Source organism: Ictidomys tridecemlineatus, chromosome 4 (genome assembly GCF_052094955.1).
Source record: "Ictidomys tridecemlineatus isolate mIctTri1 chromosome 4, mIctTri1.hap1, whole genome shotgun sequence".
Classification (NCBI taxonomy): Eukaryota; Metazoa; Chordata; class Mammalia; order Rodentia; family Sciuridae; genus Ictidomys; species Ictidomys tridecemlineatus.
Window position 1 is genome coordinate 199,104,045 of NC_135480.1, and position 19,243 is coordinate 199,123,287.

The following is a 19,243-nucleotide window of genomic DNA, read 5'->3' on the forward strand; positions in this document are numbered from 1 at the left end:
CACTAAGTCACTTACTGGACTACAGTAATTCCAAGACACATACCTCAGAAGACAGGTCTAAGAATACTCACAGCAATACTGTGAGTGTATTGCTAACGAACCTAAACATCTTACAAAAGTAGAATGAATAAACTTTAATATACTTAAATATGTACTGCTGAGCTATTAAAATGAATAAAATAATGCAGCACCATGGAGTAATAGCAAACAATGCTGGAGAGAAAGAAGCCAGTCACAAAAGAGTAAATAAACTCAGTACAGTTAATTTCTAGAAAGTGCCAGGCAAAATCAAATTATTTAGGAAAGCATATTAAGTAGGAAAGTGATAAAAACAATCTAGGAAATGACTGGCAAATTGTTGGGAACGATAGTTCATGTGGCAAAAGAAAGTAATGGAGCAGAGTAAACAGATGATTCCCAAGGAGCTATGATGTTTTATTTTTTTTAACTGATTTTTTTAAATAAATGACAGCAAAATGCATTACAATTCTTATTACACATACAGAGCACAATTTTTCTTATCTCTATTTATATACAAAGTATATTCACACCAATTCGTGTCTTCATACATGTACTTTGGATAATGATGTCCATCACATTCCACCATCATTGCTAACCCCATGCCCCCTCCCTTCCCCTCCTACCCCTCTGCCCTATCTAGAGTTTGTTGATTCCTCCCATGCTCCTCGTTCCCTACCCCACTATGAATCATCATCCTTATATAAGAGAAAACATTTGGTATTTCGTTTTTAGGGATTAGCTAACTTCTTAGCATTTATCTTCTCCAACTCCATCCATTTACCTGATGTTTTGTTTATTGACTATGGCAGTGATTAAATAAATTTTTTAAATAATTACTTTTAACCCATATGCTTTTTCTATTTATGTGCAGCATCTCATAATAAAATAAACATAGGTGCCAAAAGTTGCTGAAAAGTTGGCTAAGACAAAGACTGAAACCCAACCCCAAAATGTGGTAACATGAAGGTCACAAACAGTAGAGGGTGAGGAAGAAAGTCTGATTAGAACAGGTTCAAAAGGGAACAGAAAATGAGGAAAAAGAAGTAATAAGCCACTCTATCCAAAAGTACAGCTCTAAAAGTGAGCTGAGAAATATAACTCTGGTAGGGGCAGCTGTAAAACTAAAAGAGTTTGTTTTGGCTTTGGCTTGCAGATAGGAAATACTATAGCAGGTTTTTATGTTGATGAAAATGACTCAATAGACAGGGAGAAACTGACGTTGGTGAGAGAAAAGAGAACTTCTGGAAAAATGTCCACTGACAGGCAAGAAGGAATGCGATACAGCAGACAAGTAGAAAGGTTCATCTTAACTCCAGATTACTACTAATGTGAGAAAACAGAAGCTAACAAGGTCATTGGATGAGAGTAAGGATGGGGAGTTAGAGATGTGAAAGAGCTATCTAGGAAATTTGGTGAACTCTTGATTTTATGGGAGAATTGTCAGACAACATAAGTAGTCCCCATGAGGTTAGTGTCACAGAATGAAAGAAAAATGGTCAACATGGCTGTGTTTTTTATTCCCAACTATGTTCATAAATCTGATGTAGGAAGAAAGATGGAATTCAATCAGTTAGAAGATTATCAGGAAGAGAGGATCAAGGAAGTGAAAGTACATGCCAGGGAGTGATCACACGGATATGTCAGAGAACACAAGCAGGGTATAGATAGAAGGGAGACCATGAGAAGAATAGGGACTATGTAAAGATAATAAAATCAATGGTAAGTTCAAGAAATAAGAGTACTAGAGAGAGTAACAATAAGAAGAAGTTGGAAAGGGTACAGGAATAGTTATTGCTGAAGACAAGGTCAAGGGTGCATCCATAGAATGAGTAACTGAGTAAGTGTAAGACAGAATAGAAAGTAATTATGGGAGAGGAAGTTAAGGAATTGAGAATATCAGAGTTTGGCAGAATAAATCACCTGAAAGAATACTGAAATCACCAAGAATTATAGAAATTAAATTGAAGTATAAATGTCAGAAAGCTAGGTGCTAAAAAAATTTTTTGTGAGGGATATCATCTTATAATTAAGGCACAAAATGAGAAACTGAGTTGCTCAGATCATGCAGCTACTACATGATAGGGCTACAACAGGAACACTAGGACATTCTGACTCTATTTTATGCTCTATGTTGACAAATTAGCAGTTCCCAAACTTCTGAGAAAGATCTTTAAAATTAAAAACAAAAACAAAACCTAAGTCACATGATGGCAGATATAGTGGGAGAAAAAAAGTACTGTGAATTTGGCAACAGGAATTTTTTTTGCTACTAATCATAAAATATACATTTTTAAAAATTTTTATTCAATCATGCCATTCATAGACAACTCTTAATGTGGCATGATTATGTAAATCCCTCTCAGTAATCTCATTGCCAACGAGTGAATACACTCTTGAAAAAAGGAACTTTTTCTTCCATAAATTTTATTGAGCACTCCTTTATAACAATGATATGGTACAGTGTGGAGTATTCTCTCCCCTGATGAGCTCACAGTATAAGGCAGTGATTCTCAAACTTTTTAGTTCAGGACTATTTTATATTCTTTTTTCTGATATTTTTTATTGGTGCATTAAAATTGTACATAATGTTAAGATTTGTTGTTGCATATTCATTCACACAATAGGACAATATAATTTGGCCAATATCATTTCTACTTTGCTTTGTGAGTAGTATCTATCAATATTTCTATAATGCTAAATAGCATTATAGAAATTAAAATAAAGCTTGTTAGCCTCTAGAAAATTGTACACTCAGGACAGAGTGGAAAAGAAACAAGAAAAGTTAATAGTATTACTATGAAACAATTTTTGATCTTGTGGACTCCTTGAATAAGCCCTTTTAGATCTACTGGAAATCTAGTGTCTAAATAAATAGATTGAGCACCTGCATTATTTTTGTCATATAGAAATTACTAAGATAATGTCAGCTGTGGGAAGTGGGCTGGATTCTAGGTGGTATTAAATATCCCACCTTTTAGTATAATGTGAGAGACAAGAGAACAAAATTAAATATTTTCTGTGGCACAGTGAGAAGAGTAAGTAGATATGTAGACATAAGTAATATGTCTACTAAGAGGAACTAATTGCTCAAGGCCTCAAATTAGTAGGTAGTTGATTCCCACTGGAATCCAGGTCATACTGATCCTATTTTTGTTCAAATCCTAATCTGAGTTCAAACAGACTAGTACAAATGGAAGATGGTCCTGAATGGTCCAATATTCATTCCTTCCCCTCCTCTCTATATATTTTGTTTTTTCTGTCTTAATTACATCAAACTTTCAAGCATGAGAAAGACCATTAAACTGATCAGTGATGATCTCTTCTCCTTGGATCATATGATCTGCAAGTATGGTCTCTAATTCAATATGTAATAACAAAATACGGCTAACACGGACAAATGAGCTGATCATTAATAAGAACAATTGATAGCAAGCTACTGTCACTGATGGAGATATAGGCCAACAAAGTCAGGCGGGAGAGGAAGCAATAAACTTTCTTATAAATGACTTAGATAAACAAGGATTAAGTTCCTTAAACTCTAACAAGAGAGGCATCCCATAACCATCACTGCAAATCCCCACCCAACCCTAATATAAGACATTTAGATTTAGCTCACCTTCTTTATCAGTAACTGACCAGGAATACTTCTGAAAAGGCTTACTAGAAGGAAGGGGGTCCATCTCCAGCACTTTATAAATCTGGCCAAAAGCTGATAGTCTAAGCGCATGCTAAAGAATAAAATATTAATTCAATCAAATTTCAGTAGCCATTCATAAATCCACTAGAACATCTAGCTAAAATGACATTCATTAAATGCTGATATGATGGTAGAAGTCCCTAATAGCATGCAAGAGAAAAGTGTTCAATATAAAGAGTTAGGAAAATTAAGTTGTGATACAGCTCTAATAAATCATCACGTGTGCCAAGTCTTCTACCTGTGCACTGTGGGTAATATCTTCTTTTTGCTGGATGGTCATATAGCTCAGAGCATCTGTTGGGTCTCGCTCACAAGGATCATGAAGACCGGGACCCCCTTTGGCAAAAGGCAAAGGCAAAACAAAAATATCATTTAGAATTGGGTTTAGAATTCAATAAACTAACACAAAACAGAGTGAGAAAAGAAAAGGGGAAAAAAAAAAGAGGAGTAAAAGTCTATTCAATTAACTGGAGTTTTAAGGACACTCTCATTTTTGATACGTTAGCACTGAACTGCCCATATTTTATACTGGAAGTCCCTTGTATATTTAACAACAGCATGATGAATCATTCCAAAAGGATTGCATATGAAAAATAAGACCAAATTTAATTTTTCCAAATTTAACACCAGACTGCAAACAGAATGAACTTCATACATTTTGTATCAACATCTGCATTTTCAAATTCAGACTTCTAGGTAAAGCAAATTCATAGCAGACATAATATCTTATTAGTACCCTTTATGTTAGTACATAAAAAAACAAATTATAATTATTGAAAAAGTTTAATAGCACTTTTCCAACACACAAACATTCTACTTGCTAACATTCTAAGCAAAATAGCTCCTACACACCATTTTCCTGTGTAGAGGACAAATTTAGCACATATTTAGAAAAATAAACTAAAATTAGATTTTTTTTTTTTTTTTTTTTTTTTTTGCCTCCAGAGTTTGAAACCCTTACCAGGAAGTAGTATTCCAGATGCCAAACACTCCATTACTCGTCTCAAGGCCTCCCCAGCGCCCAAAGGTCTATTACAAGTACCTATAGACTTTTCACATATAAGCTCTAGTGGCTAGAAGATATTAAATTACAAATTAGTACATGCACCAAGTGTTAAAAGGATTCCAGTTAAATGTGAGCTGACATTTGTATCTACAAGGGAAGCCAAAAAAGTCAAAAAGTCAATTTAATATTTAGGGACCACTTCACTCTTCCCCGATGATTAAAAAAAATTTTTCCCCAAATGGATTTCAGGAAGTGGGGAAGGCAGTGCTTGGGGCTGAACCCAGGGATTTGCATATATTAAGGAAGTGTTCTACCATCACTGAACTACATATACCCCAAACCCCCCAACCAGTTTTTAAATTGAGCATTTATTGAGATATTCTCAAATGACACTTTAGTAACAAAAGCCTTCTAAATTTAGTTACCCTGAAAAAATTACTAAATAAATTATGGTCATCTAATTCATTTAACAAAAATTTAATAGAGCTTCGTGTAAGGTAGTAATAATAACAAGCCAATATGCAAATCCAGTCCATCAAAATCCCACATAATTTATTAGGAAATTTTCAAACTATAAACATCTCAATGTAAGAATAAGACTTCATTTTAGATAGTCTGCTCCAAGTACTATAATTAGAATAAACAAAGAACCAAATCTATATTTAATAAACTGAAAACTAATGATATTTTATCAAAGTAATAATTGTTAGAGATTTATGTATAAATGACCCTTTACAGCCTTATTTGAATTGTTTTATAGAGTTCTTAAGTTGTAGTCTTGATTGGGGTCCAGTATAATTTCCAAATTAAGTCAATGTTACAATATATATCATAAATTAGGTCTACAATTGGCTTGGAGTGTACTATTTGCCTGACTTTAAGTACTAACATGATAAATTAGCAATTAACTGTGTCTCCACTTGTCAGATAATTTCAACTATAATGGAAAGAGGCACTGAGAGAAATGGGTCAGCCAATGAGGCTTTTGTGGGCAGCAGGTGACCAATAAGTGATCAACCATCAATGAAGAGCTGAGGGCAGGAAGATACTTATCAAAAAGGTATAAAACTTTTTGTCAGAAAAAAATCTGATTCTGTAACATGAATATAGTATGGCATATACAAGTTATATGCATAATAATTCAAATAAAAGATGCATAATTTTCCCCCAGAGAAAAAGAGATAACACATACCTTACTAACACAGAAGGTAGTCATTTTATAATAACATACCATTCTTATAGGATTTCCTCTGCTACAGCTTTGGAACTTGCTTTTAACTAAATATTTAAGTACTTACCCATCCTTTTAATGGTGCCCATGTGGGGACTCTGTTGCACAAATCACGCAGAATGCGGAGGACAATTACACATGATTTTAATCCATTTGCCCTTGCCTAAAACAAACAAAATGATTCCAATATCCCTGTTGAAATCCATTCTTCATTTTAAGCATATTGATCATGGATAGGTTCTTTAAGTGAATACTAATTAGCAATTAACTAAATATTTGGTTTTCAAGCAAACCAAAATATCAAGCTATCAAAAGTAGTAAACAGCAGTTCAGAAAGGTAGATTTTAAAGTAAAGGAGCTTCCTTTTAAAATTCCTTTTGTAGCCTTATGGCAACTCCATTGCAGGAAACTATTTTTATTTTTAGCTTTTTTACCCATGGTTGTATTTTACAAGTCATCATTTAAAAGTCAGAATAATTTTAAGCCAAAATGAATTATATGATAACAAAACATCATCATTAACTATAAAAGAAACTATTCCAGGCACTTCACCTAAGTTAAAACTCTTACTCCAATAACCCTATGAAGTGTAAAGTACCCCATCTTACATAGTACACCGAAACCAGAGTTGAGTGCTCCAAGTGAAATCTGCACAATTCTACAATAACAGTAAGATAATAACAAAAAGCCAACCTGAAACCATTTGGCATGTCGAAGAGACGCCAAGGCGTTCAGGCATTTCTGCCTGTCCAATAAGTCCGGAGGATCTTTCATCGCAACATTTTCTAATGGTAAAATGGGATAGAGAGAGACAGATACAATTTGACCAAGGGGTTCCTGTCAAATTTCCAAACAATTAAAAAAAAGAAGAAGAAGAAGAAGAAGAATAGCAGCATCTGAGTGAACTAATAAGACTCCCAGAAAATTTCATGGTTTGTTTTTGTTGCTTCTTTTTTTTTAAATTACGTGCACAATTACGTAAGTAAACAGGAACAGCATTTGTGCACAAGTACAATGGAACATACAGGAATACATTTTGTCAACAAATCAGTGACCCTGTTTCTTATAATCTGGGATCTTATTAATAAGCATGTATAATATCATGGCACAAAATAAGTACATAGCACTTTTTCCTTTGTTAAGACATAAAGAAGAAAAATTTAGGACCAACAGCAATAACAACTTTTATTTACAGAAAAAAAAAACTGATCACTGATTAGTTTTTAAGGAAAACTGGAGCTCTCATGTTAATGGTCAACTTGAGATTTACTGATTAAACACTGATTATGCCAAAACACTTTTTGCAACAAAATAAACTCATTCAAAAACTAACCATTACTAGAAACTTTACTCCACTGATGAGAACATAAGTGTTATCCTGAAGTTCTCATGTCTTTTCTGAACAAAATTATTAAAAATTACAAATATAAAACAAATTGAAATAAATCTCCAATTTTATATACCTCCTTTTGAAAAAAGGCAGTTCAAAGACTACTATCTGGGCTGGGGATGTGGCTCAAGCAGTAGCTTGCTCGCCTGGCATACGCAGGGTACTAGGTAAGATCCTCAGCACCACAGAAAAAAATAATGAGGGAGGGAGGGAGGGAGGGAAGGAAGGAAGGATAATAAGGGAGGGAGGGAGGGAGGGAGGGAGGGAGGGAGGAAGGAAGGAAGGAAGGAAGGAAGGAAGGAAGGAAGGAAGGAAGGAAGGAAGGAAGGAAGGAAGGAAGATGGATGGACGGATGATGTGTCCACCGAAAACTAAAAAATATTTTAAAAATTCTCTGTTTCTCTCTAAAGACAACTATCTAATTACAGCTATTTGACTTGCCTTAATATTTTAAAAATTGGTTTAGATGGCCCAAAGCAGCAAAATTAAAAATTCAAACATGATTAACGACCAATACCCACACTTAAGATACTACATGATACTAAATCCAAGTTTGGAAAGGCAAATTTATTTCCTCTAAGCTACAAAGAAGTAGGCTTTTTGTTTTTTGTTTTTTGTTTTTTAGTCTTGAGGCATATTTAAAAGCATACAATACACAAATGTTTCTTGGGGGATGATGTTTTATCTAATCTAAATCAGATTTCCTAATTTCTTTGAAGAACTCTTATATTCAGGACAGCCCATCTACACTTCTTCCTAGTATTCCCCTAACAGTAGTAGGCTTGGTTATACATTTGTGTGGGCCAGCAAATACAATGTAAATATTTTTAAATGAAGGACAAGAGCAGTGATACTTTTTGGTTTCTTTAGTTATCAGACTCCACTATAGCAAATACATTTATTCTAGTGGATAAAATGTCATTATCTAAAATTGAAGGCATATGCCCAATAGAAAACAAATCTCCAGCCAGGCATGGTAGCAGACACCTGTAAAATCAGCGGCTCTGGAGGCTAAGGCAGGAAGATCGTGAGTTCAAAGCCAGTCTCAATAAAAGCAGGGGGCTAAGCAACTCAGTGAGATCCTGTCTCTAAATAAAATACAAAATAGGGCTGGGGATGTGGCTCAGTAGCCAGGTGCCCCCAAATTCAATTCTGTCACCTCTGTTGACCAAAAAATAAAATAAAAAACTATATGGGCTGGGGATGTGGCTCAAGCGGTAGCGCGCTTGCCTGGCATGCGTGCACCCCGGGTTCAATCCTCAGCACCACATACAAAGATGTTGTGTCCGCGAAAACTAAAAAAATAAATAAATATTAAAATATTCTCTCTCTCTCTCTCAAAAAAAAAAAAAACTATAAAGGACGAAGTGCTACATGCTTATTTTATGACAAGGTGAGCTCTACAGCAGATATCTGCACTGTTCCCCATTAGCCCTGCCAACGAAAGTCACAATACAGGGCATCTCATTTTACTACCCTCGCCCCCTCCTTTTTTTAACTCTTCAAATGGAAACCCTTGTAAAGAATTATTAATGTGGATTTATTTATAAACATTCATAAATACAGTATGGGTATTCACAGGTGATCTAGCTCCTAGAGAATTTTGTCTTTCCAATGACACAAAATGTACAACTAACCCATTTTAATGATTTATGTCAAAATGTTTAACTATGGTCAATACAAGCATCTCTGTAAAGCTCACATACCAGATAAAACAAATTATGAATGGTTAGAATCTTAAAAGTTAGACATGACAAAGGTTGACTGACTGTGCTAAGTAATATAATCCAAATAAAATATAGAATTTGATATAGAATTTGATTATTTTCTATCATTTCAATTTTTTAATTAATAGGGAAAAAAAAGTAAAGCAAGCTAAGCTTTATTCTATCATCTTACCAAGTATGGATATCGGGAAGAGGGAGGCAACAGAAGAGGGAAGTAAGGCAGAAGTTTTGATAGAAAAAGGCAAGTCAAAACTCTTTTTGTGCTTTCTAGTATTTCATCCAGTGGTCAGAGTTCGTAAATTATACCTCAGATTGATTGTATTTATAACAGATATTTATAACAAGACAACATAAAAATATTTCAATAAATTCTTTCACCTCTAAGAGTCTAACTGCAAACTCTTATTAAAAAAAAAAAACTCAAGACATCAGCTTGCTACAGACAGTCAACATTTGGGGACAATAGATTCTACTAAAAAGATATGAAAGGGGAAGACACTGGAAGAAGACTTGCAACAGATTCCCTTTACATCACCATCAGAATGGCCATGTTTCTTCATGCTCTGATAGTCAAAAAGTCAAAAGATCCAAATGTTTCAAGGGTCATATGATAGGAAATAGCAGAGGAGATAAAATAATTCATCTCATTTTATCTTCATAGTTTTTTATATTACATAAAATAAACTTATATGGTGCAATAGTGCACCTTATTAGTCTACCATGTCTATTTCTTTTATGTGGTTAATAATATACAGTTTATATATTTTCATTGATTAAAAAGTAACTTCATTATTAATATGGCAATCATAGGACTGGTGCTAGAATTTAATACTTTGGGAATTCAAAACAAGAGTTTCAATTTTGTAGTAGGGAAAAAGCTATTCTGATGAAAAGACGGGAGTCCCTAATGGAATCCTTAATACAAACAATGGAATTGTGAGCCATTTCATTTTTTACTATGGTGACCAGTGAAAAAGGTAAAAATAGCATAGGAGGTTCTAGTGGTGGAGTATTGGCAAAAATGCCAAAGCAAAAAAAAAAAAAACCTTTTGAAAATGTATTTACTCAGGAACCTGGCACCAGGGCATGAAGGTACACTCAACATTCTGAACAATGAAAGCATTGGAAAGAAGTCTGTTATACCTAACCATGTTTATTTGGTTAGAGGTTAGATCAGTGAACAGAATCACACCATACTGCAGGAAATGTTGGTCAGTTTCTCTCAGTGTCTCATTACATGCAAACTACCTGGCCCTTTTAACAAAGTCACTAGCCTGGAGATGGGGGCAGGAAAAAAGTCAAATGTGGCTGGGCTCTTTAAAGGTAAAATAATTTAGTTGGGATATCATGACAGGCTCCTTGACAATCTGGATGAAACTGAGTTACTGGGTTCATGCTGACATAATTTTCTAATTAGCCTGAAGATATCCTGGCAGCCCTTCCTCTCTCAATTCCTTAAAGCTTTCTGGAAAGAAGACATTATGCCCAATGGCACTGTCCATGCAAAGTAACAGGACACAATAATGCAGGCAGTAAATGTAGAAACAAGGTAAAAGAGAGACTGTTCTAATTTATGCTAGTAATGTCACTCAGGATGACTTTTCTTCAGTGGCAGTCAAGCATTGGAAAGATATGGCCAAAGGTTTGCCCTGGATAAACAACCAGAGCAGCTGATTAATAGCTGGGGAAGACAGGAAAATAAAGCCTGCAGCATCAGTTGTGATGTCTAGACTGAGAATGTACTGTCTCAAGACACACATGCTAGTGAACTTCTTCTGCCAAGAAGAGTCAGAAGTTCACAATATCAAGAAGAGTCAGAAGTTCACACTGGCACCAACACATGAAAAGAAGACTCTCAGGCAACTTCTCCCTCAACCCCTGCATACTCCCCCTCACCCTTGACCCCCAGTTTGGGGGACAGAGGTTTATATTAGCCTTAAACAGAAGAGTCTCTATTTTCCCTATCCACCTGGTTTCAAATTGCTTTATAAATATAATTTTAAAAATGATTTATCATTCCCAATTACATATACACTTCTCGTTTAAAATCACAAGCACCAAAAGAATCTTGAGACTATAATGTTCAGAAGGACTAGATCTGGTAAAGCACTCATGCAGTAACCCCAGGCAAGAATGGGAGAGTAGACTGTACACGGAACTTTGATTCACAGGACGTGGGCAAAATGTGAGACTTTCCTCATTTATAAGGCAGGATAGTAACTAACCCAAGAGGGCTGTTGTGAGGTTTTTTTGTTTTGTTTTAAATAAATCACATATAAGGAAATGCTTATCACAAAGTAGGTGATAAAATACCTTGAAAGACAGAGATCTTCAAAAATCTATTGCTTGAGCTTTAAGATGTTACTCATTGTTAATGCTTTTTTCCTACATACTGGACAGTCCTATTTTAATCAGACAATATGGTAAGTACATAAATTCACTTCACTGATTTATATGTGGTATTGCTTGATTGCCTCCTATGTGTTGGTCACAGTTAGTTGTAGGTACTAAGGAAAAAGATTAGCAGTAGTAAAAAAGAAAGATACCCACTCTCAGTGAATCATTAGCTATATAATGAGCATTCTCACTATGAGCATTATAGAAAATCTGTATACTGATTCTATTATTATACACTTCAATGAGTTTTTAAGAATTTAAAAATGTTTACCTCAGGTTGCTAGACCTACTGTGCACATATTACTCACATTATTAACTCAAGGAAGTTTGAATAGGTATGTTTGTGCTATGAATCTATTATTATTACTACTATTATTATTAGTTATTACTACTATTTACTGAATAGATACTTTGTGCTAGTTATACAAGTCATATTATATAAATTATCTTATTAATCTCTGAGCAACTTTTTCAGGTATTTATTATCACAATTTAAAATGAAGAAAACATGCCCAAGGACACATAGCAGTAAAAACTGACAGAGTTAATACTGAACGTAAGGCTGCTGCACACCAAAGTCTGTACTTTTTCTCCAATGCCTTCTTTTTTGGGGGTGGGGGGACCGGGATTGAAATCAGGGGTACTTGACCAGTGAGCCACATCCCCAGCCCTATTTTGTATTTTATTTAGAGACAGGGTCTCACTGAGTTGCTCAGTTCCTCGATTTTGCTGAGGCTGGCTTTGAACTACCAATCCTCCTGTCTCAGCCTCCAGAGCCGCAGGGATTATAGGTGTGCACCATAGCACCCAGCTTCTAATGCCTTCTTCAAAAAGAATATATGGGGGCTGGGGATGTGGCTCAAGCGGTAGCGCGCTCGCGCGCTCGCCTGGCATGTGTGCGGCCCGGGTTTGATCCTCAGCACCACATACCAATGAAGATGTTGTGTCCGCCAAGAACTAAAAAATAAATATTAAAAAAATTCTCTCTCTCTCATTCTCTCTCCTCTCTCACTCTCTCTTAAAAAAAAAAAAAAAAAAGAATATATGGGGCTGGAGATGTGGCTCAAGCAGTAGCCCGCTCGCCTGGTATGCGTGGTGCACTGGATTCAATCCTCAACACCACATAAAAATTAAAAATAAACATATCGTGTCCACCTAAAACTAAAAAAAAAAAAAATATGTAGTAATGAATGAGAAAATTATTATTCTACAGGGCCTATAAACAAAGGATTAGAATGATAAGAAAACTGACTACAAGAAGGAGCTTTACATATGAAATTTTAAATAATATCAAAGATTTACTGTGTACTCTGGCAATTTAAAATATATACAGTAATTTGGAATGAGTACTTAAATCCACTACTGCACAGATTCTAACACAAAAGATATAAATTAGATTTTCTAACCTGTCCCAATCCTCTGGTTCTGCCTGCTATTTTTTTCCCTTGTTCAGATTTTACCCAAATGTGTGGCAACAAAGGGAAGAGAAATGCATGAGGTGTGTATCTACTGTGAATTTTTATTTATGGATAATCAAAAGAAGTCCAGATACTATAGGAAAATGTTTCCAAAGATCAAAGAAGTTACAATGGATATGTTTTTTAAACTTTGGAAAATGAGTAGAAATTGAAAAATGTGTTTACCTTTCGGTCCCAGAAATGCCTGGAACCTGAATCTTTTTTACCCCCTCTCCAAAGAATTCTTTTTTCACTATACCATTATTCTATTTATTTATTTTTATGTGATGCTTAGGATTGAACCCAGGGCCTCACATGTGCTAGGCAAGCATTCTACCACCTGACTGAATCTTGTGCTTTCATCCCATGAAGCTGCAAATAATTGCATCAAGGAGCTAAAGGATGCCTACTATGAGCAAACAGAGTTGTAAAAACACATCTCCATATTCAATCATGATGAATCCTTCAAGTTGCCCAAGAATCTATAAAAACTGCTGGCAAAGGACAAAAAGTTTCTTTTAGACAAAGTAAGTAAATTTAAAAAGATCAAGTGAGTCAACAGGGTTGGGATGTTAAGGATAATGCAAAGAAAAAGTTTCTGCCATTCAAAAGGTAAAGTGATATATGTAAAACATTAAATCAAAGATGGTTCCTTCACTTTACTTGACCCCACACACTAGCTGAGTCAACTCATAGGTGTCTTTGGATCCTTAGTAACTCAAAACACCTTGAACAGAAACTATGTGACTCTCTTGTTTTATTATAAATGTCATTCTTTAATAAAGTGTTCCAGTGAGGGTACAATGCTCTAAGAATCTATTGCTAAATTCTCTCAACAGAAATTAAGGTTATAAATGCAACAGACTAAGCTTAAGGATATCACTGCAAGCTATGACAAAATCCCATGTAAATACACAAAACCATAGGGAAAAAGAAGCCTGACATTCTCTTAATACCTTCTAAAGGTAATGGAAGGAATATCAACAGGTACAAGCAAATATATAATTCACCTAGTCTTTGGCAACTTCAGTCTTTTTCTTATCCTCCTATAATCAAATTTTTAATAATGCTTATAATTACAATTCTACTTAGAAATGTTTTCTTTTAATTTTGTTGTTGTAGTAGTAGTTGGACACAACACCTTTATCTTATTATTTTTTTAATGTGGGTCGAACCCAGTGCCTCACACATGCTAGGCAAGTACTCTACCATTGAGCTACTATCACAGCCCAAAATGGTTGGGTTTAAACTACAGGGTCAAGAGAACACAGCTTACCAGAATTAACATTTATCTTGACACATCAGAAATCATAGTTCTGCTGTTAAAAAAATTAATATTGGTTCTTCAGAAGTGCTATGGATACATATATAGAGAAAAAAAGTACTGTCATAAACCCAATTATAGATTGGATACACTTTGATTAAAATGATTCATGAATATATTTAGTTTATTTTTGTGGGCATAGTAGAGCTGACTTTAATCATTCAAATAAAAATATTTTTTAAAAGGTATCACTTTTAGTTTAAGGAGCCTATGAATAATGGCTACCAAAAATTTAAAATCTAAGGTAAATGTGCTTTTCTACCCTTATCATCAACGTTATAAATAAACTATGAAACTGACCAATATTTCTTACTACACTGGTAGTACTTCAGGTAGGGGAGTAAGCAATGGGACTTGTTGAAATTCAAGAGATGAAATAACAGAGAGTTCCCCCGGGCCCAGATAGGCTGCACTGCCTCTAAATTGTCATGACAGAGTAGCCAGTTGGTCAAAGGTCTGACACAGGAAAAATACCATATGGCAAGTTTCTAGGAACAGGACTGAGAAGCAGAATCAAGCTAACTTGACAGGATAATAACATCAGAAAAAGAAACCCACCACACTTCCATGATTACTTCTCAAAGATATCAAAAGCTGAATAGATTTCTCACTCTACTTTTAGAGGATAACACTGCCATACAGCAATTCTTTTTAATTTAAGAAAGCTAGTTGAAAGCATGATTCTTGCATATATCAGAAACTTAAAAAATTTACTAAATATTATGCATTAATAAAAAAATTAATCACCAATTCACATTCCTTACACTATAAAGCAAATCTACACATAGGCAACTAAGTAAAAACAAAATTTTGCAAGATTATATAACTATTAGAAGTTAAAAGCAATATGCAAGTGAGTAATTTTGGAATAATAACTAAGTGAATTTGAAAATAATGCCATATTGGTCCACATTTAATCCTGAAATCTGGCCATTAAGCCAAAATAACAGATTGGTTGATATCAGCAATGTAATACAATACTAGATAAAGTAAAACAAAACACTAAAGTGGTATAAAAATTGAGAGTTAAGGCCCGCATTTGATATGCACAGGTTTTTGGAATAACCTACTTTATATTTTGAAATTAGACATGTTCAAAAAATACATTAATCATTTAGAAACAAACCTGTTTAAAATACTATGAGTGGCATAAAAACAAATGAAGAGTGATTTCCTAAACCCATAAAGCAGAGCTAACAAACCACTGGGAAGACCTCTTACACAAACAAAATAATACGATATATATATATATGCACACACACACACACACACACACACACACACACACACACACACACGAGTACCTCCATCTTTCTTCTCCAGTTCGTCCCTTATTAGGGGAGAAGTAAGTATCACCTTCAAAGTCAGTGTGGGCTCTTTAGTGTTCCGGATTACAATAGATGCCTCATTTATACATTGTTCCACTTGATATTTCTCTTCTGTAAGTTTCTGAAAAATCACCAAGATTTCAATAACACCTTATAATTAGACTGAAATCTCAATTGCATTAGGTTTTCAAATGTCATTAACTATGGTATTACTGTACTTAAAGACAATGTCCGTAACTAGTTTTTAGTTTGGGAAAAACTTCTCCCAACCTACAAGCAAATCCTTTCCACCTCTCAAAAAGCAACCACAATGTCAACCATTCCAACAATTATGAAACAATGTTTAAAACTATTCTAATATTTAAAAGTAAAATGTCAACAGCATCACTGAAATTATTATAGAGAAGTGCTTTAGAATAATAAACAGCTGGGAATGTTTTCTAAACCAAAAGGTTTTCTTTTTTCTTGCAGTACTGGGGACTGAGACAAGAAGCACTCTACTACTGAACTACTTTGAGACAGGGTCTTCCTAAATTGCCCAGGCTGGCCTCAAACTTGCAGACTTCCACCATCAGCCTCTGGAGTTTCTGGGACTCTAGGTGTGAGCCACATAGCTTTTTTGTTAGAACTAAAGAGGAACTTCTATTTGCCAAGGACTTGCAAGATTATATGGATTTCTCTAATAGAAATTGAGTAAGCATGAATGAAAAAGGATCTTCTTTTTAAATTTTTTAAACTTTTTTTTAAATTGTAGATGGACACAATACCTTTATTTATTTTTTAGTGTGGCTTGAAGCCAGAGCCTCACACATGCTAAGCAAGTGCTCTACCACTAAGCTACCACCCCAGCCCTGAAAAATGATATTTACAATTTACTTACCAGAAAAAGAAATATGTATAAACAAGTAGTTTTCACACTTCTCTTACAAAAGGACTCTCAGCCACAAAGAAAAATAAAATTATGGCATTTGCCAGTAAACAGATGAACTAAGGACTCATCATGTTAAGTGAGATAAGCTAGTCCCAAAAAAACAAAGGCTGAATGTTCTCTGATATGGAAATGCTAATGCACAATAAGGGTGAGGTAGGAAAGGAAAACAGAAATTCACTTGATTAGACAAAGGGGAATGAAGGGAAGGGAGGAAGGGATTAGGAAAGACAGTAGAATGAATCAGACATAACTTTCAAATGTTCATATATGAATACATAACCAGTAAAACTCCACATCATGTTCCACCACTAGAATAGAATCCTAATTAAGATAAGTTATACCATGTTTGTGTATTTTGACACTCTACCGTCATGTATATCTTAAAAGAATAGATATTTTTAATTTTTTTAAAAAGGTCTCAGTGATTGTCACACTGAGACTTATCTAGCATTATGAGACAAGTCATCTGTCAGCCACAGGGAAATTTATATTGCTTTTTTGTGTGTGGTGCAGGGGATATATTGCTTCTTTTAACAAATTATAATAAACACAGAATTTGCACAAAATAATCACCCAGTTAATCACATATTAATTTATATTTAATATTATTATGTATTAAATATTTAATAAAGTCACATAGGGCCTTCCTTAGTGATGAAACTTTCAGTATCTATTCCTGAAGGGAAATACTACTAGATCTCTGATCATTGGTGTGTATTAAAAGAACTCAAAGTCATTTACACAAAAATAGCATTTTACTATTGAACAGTTCCAAAAAAGAAAACTCATTATTCTAATTTTGAATATAGGAAGCCAAAAAAAAAAAACAAGGAAAATTCACAGTAAATGAAAAAACAAAACCTATCTAAAGCAACATCATAAAACTTCTCACATTCATTTTGCCAAAAGAAGAGGTATATAATAAATTTTCAATTATGCATGTAGATCCTTACAATGCACAGAGTAATAAACATGTTATGAATTTTAGACTAGACTAAGTGTTTCCTAGTTTTGGTCATCCTCAAAATCACCCTAGAAAACAGTATAGAGGGAAAGGTATGTTTCAGCCTTATTTAATTAAGGTACTTAGATAAATGGAGGTTTTGCTCTAAATATTCAGGAAAAAGACTTTTAATCCATAAGAAAATAAGATCCTATCAGATGTTATTACACATAAACACTAAGAAAACAGAGTGGAGGGTAATATGTAAAAGTCACACTCATTATTAGAGAAACCTCCTGGTTAAATTAAACTGAAATATGTTTCTCATAATGTCTACCATTGGTCCTAATAGTTCAGACTTTGTTTTACCTTCCCTAAGATAGCCCCTTCAAAGACCTAAGAATATTTCTTTCTTTCTAAATCTTCTCTTCTTTAGCCTGAAAAGCTCCTATTTCCTTAATGGATGGCATTAGAGCGGATTATGCTAAGTGAAGTTAGCCAATTCCTAAAAAATAAATGCTGAATGTCTTCTCTGAACTTTTGGGGTGACTCAAAATGGGATAGGGAGGAAGAGCATGAGAAGACTACCATTAAATAGGGAAGACAGGTGGGAGGGAAAAAGAGGGAGAAGGGGAGTTGCAGGGAAGATGGAAGGAGAACCTCATTGTTATACAGAATACATATATGATGTTGTGATAAGAAAAAGAAAAAAAAAGTGTGTCACATTAGATTGGATAGAGAGAAAGGATGAGAGAGGAGGGGAGGAGTAGGGAGGATAGGAAGGGCAGCAGAATAGAATAGACAATATGATTGATGTATGTACATTCCATGTATGTATATGTCAAAATACATTCTGCTGTCATGTATGACTAAAAACATAAATAAAAATAAATCATATGGTTTAAAAAAAAAAAAAAAGCTCCTATTTCCTCAAATTTGAGATGGTCTCCACAACCTATACTCTCTCCTGGATTTTTCCCTTGAACATATATACTAGGTCCAAAAGAATATTTTAAAACTAGTGCCCAGAAATAAAAACTGCCCAGGAGAGGAACAAGCAGAGTTTATACCATTATATTCTGCACAAAGAACACCCTACTGGTGCAGAGCGAGGCTTGACCCAATCTTCTGTATCTTCAAAGCTGGAGAGATGTGACAGATTCTTAGTAAGAAACTCTGGTTTATTATAGCACTGAATTTCAACTTTTTTCTCCACTTTGACACACCTGATGATGAGAAATATGACCATTCTCATAGAAAACAATACTTACAAAAAGGAACAGAAAAGAAAAGGTTGAGATGGCTGAAAAAGCCTTTGACTATTACTTTAATACAGACTTGAGATAACAATGTTCACCATACTAAAAGCAGAAATGCAGATTAAATTCTAAAGCAATAAAAAAAAGAAACAAGAATTTTAATAACATTCTAATAAGAACAGTACTGGTAGATAGCTCTTACTGAGCTTTTCATTTCATAAAACTTTATTATATTTCATGTCCCTTACCATTGTCTTTCCTCAAATGACCACAAAAGGATGAAAAAAAGAAAAAGGAAGTTCAACCCTATTAAAAAAAAAAATCAGAAAAATCTCTCTCCATCGATACTTAAAGTGGGAAAGATGAAATGTTCTGTCACTTAGAAAACCATATTTCAAGGTTTATGACAGAATAATAAAAAAAAACAGTGCCCTCAAAATTAACATAGGAAAAGGCATCAACAATCGATATAAATTTGAGTACCAAGAGTGGTAGATCTTTTTTTAAAAAAAAGATAGTTTTGAAATTCAGT

At 34.4% G+C, this 19,243-nt stretch overlaps 1 protein-coding gene across 12 annotated transcripts in view; it reads right to left on the reverse strand.

Moving 5' to 3' along the window:
• Positions 1-19,243, reverse strand: part of Strbp (spermatid perinuclear RNA binding protein) — a 179,948-nt gene that overhangs the window by 75,771 nt on the left and 84,934 nt on the right. For all 12 annotated transcript variants that reach the window (XR_013438292.1, XR_013438291.1, XM_078048154.1 and 9 more), the window contains exons 5-10: positions 15,555-15,699; positions 6,649-6,740; positions 6,023-6,118; positions 4,680-4,791; positions 3,957-4,054; positions 3,638-3,749 (exon numbers count right to left, since the gene is read on the reverse strand). Coding sequence is in view for 10 of the 12 variants with exons in the window: in XM_078048154.1 (XP_077904280.1) it covers positions 3,638-3,749; positions 3,957-4,054; positions 4,680-4,791; positions 6,023-6,118; positions 6,649-6,740; positions 15,555-15,699 (655 nt within the window). In the remaining 2 variants the exon portion in view is untranslated. The remainder of the gene's footprint in view (positions 1-3,637; positions 3,750-3,956; positions 4,055-4,679; positions 4,792-6,022; positions 6,119-6,648; positions 6,741-15,554; positions 15,700-19,243) is intronic.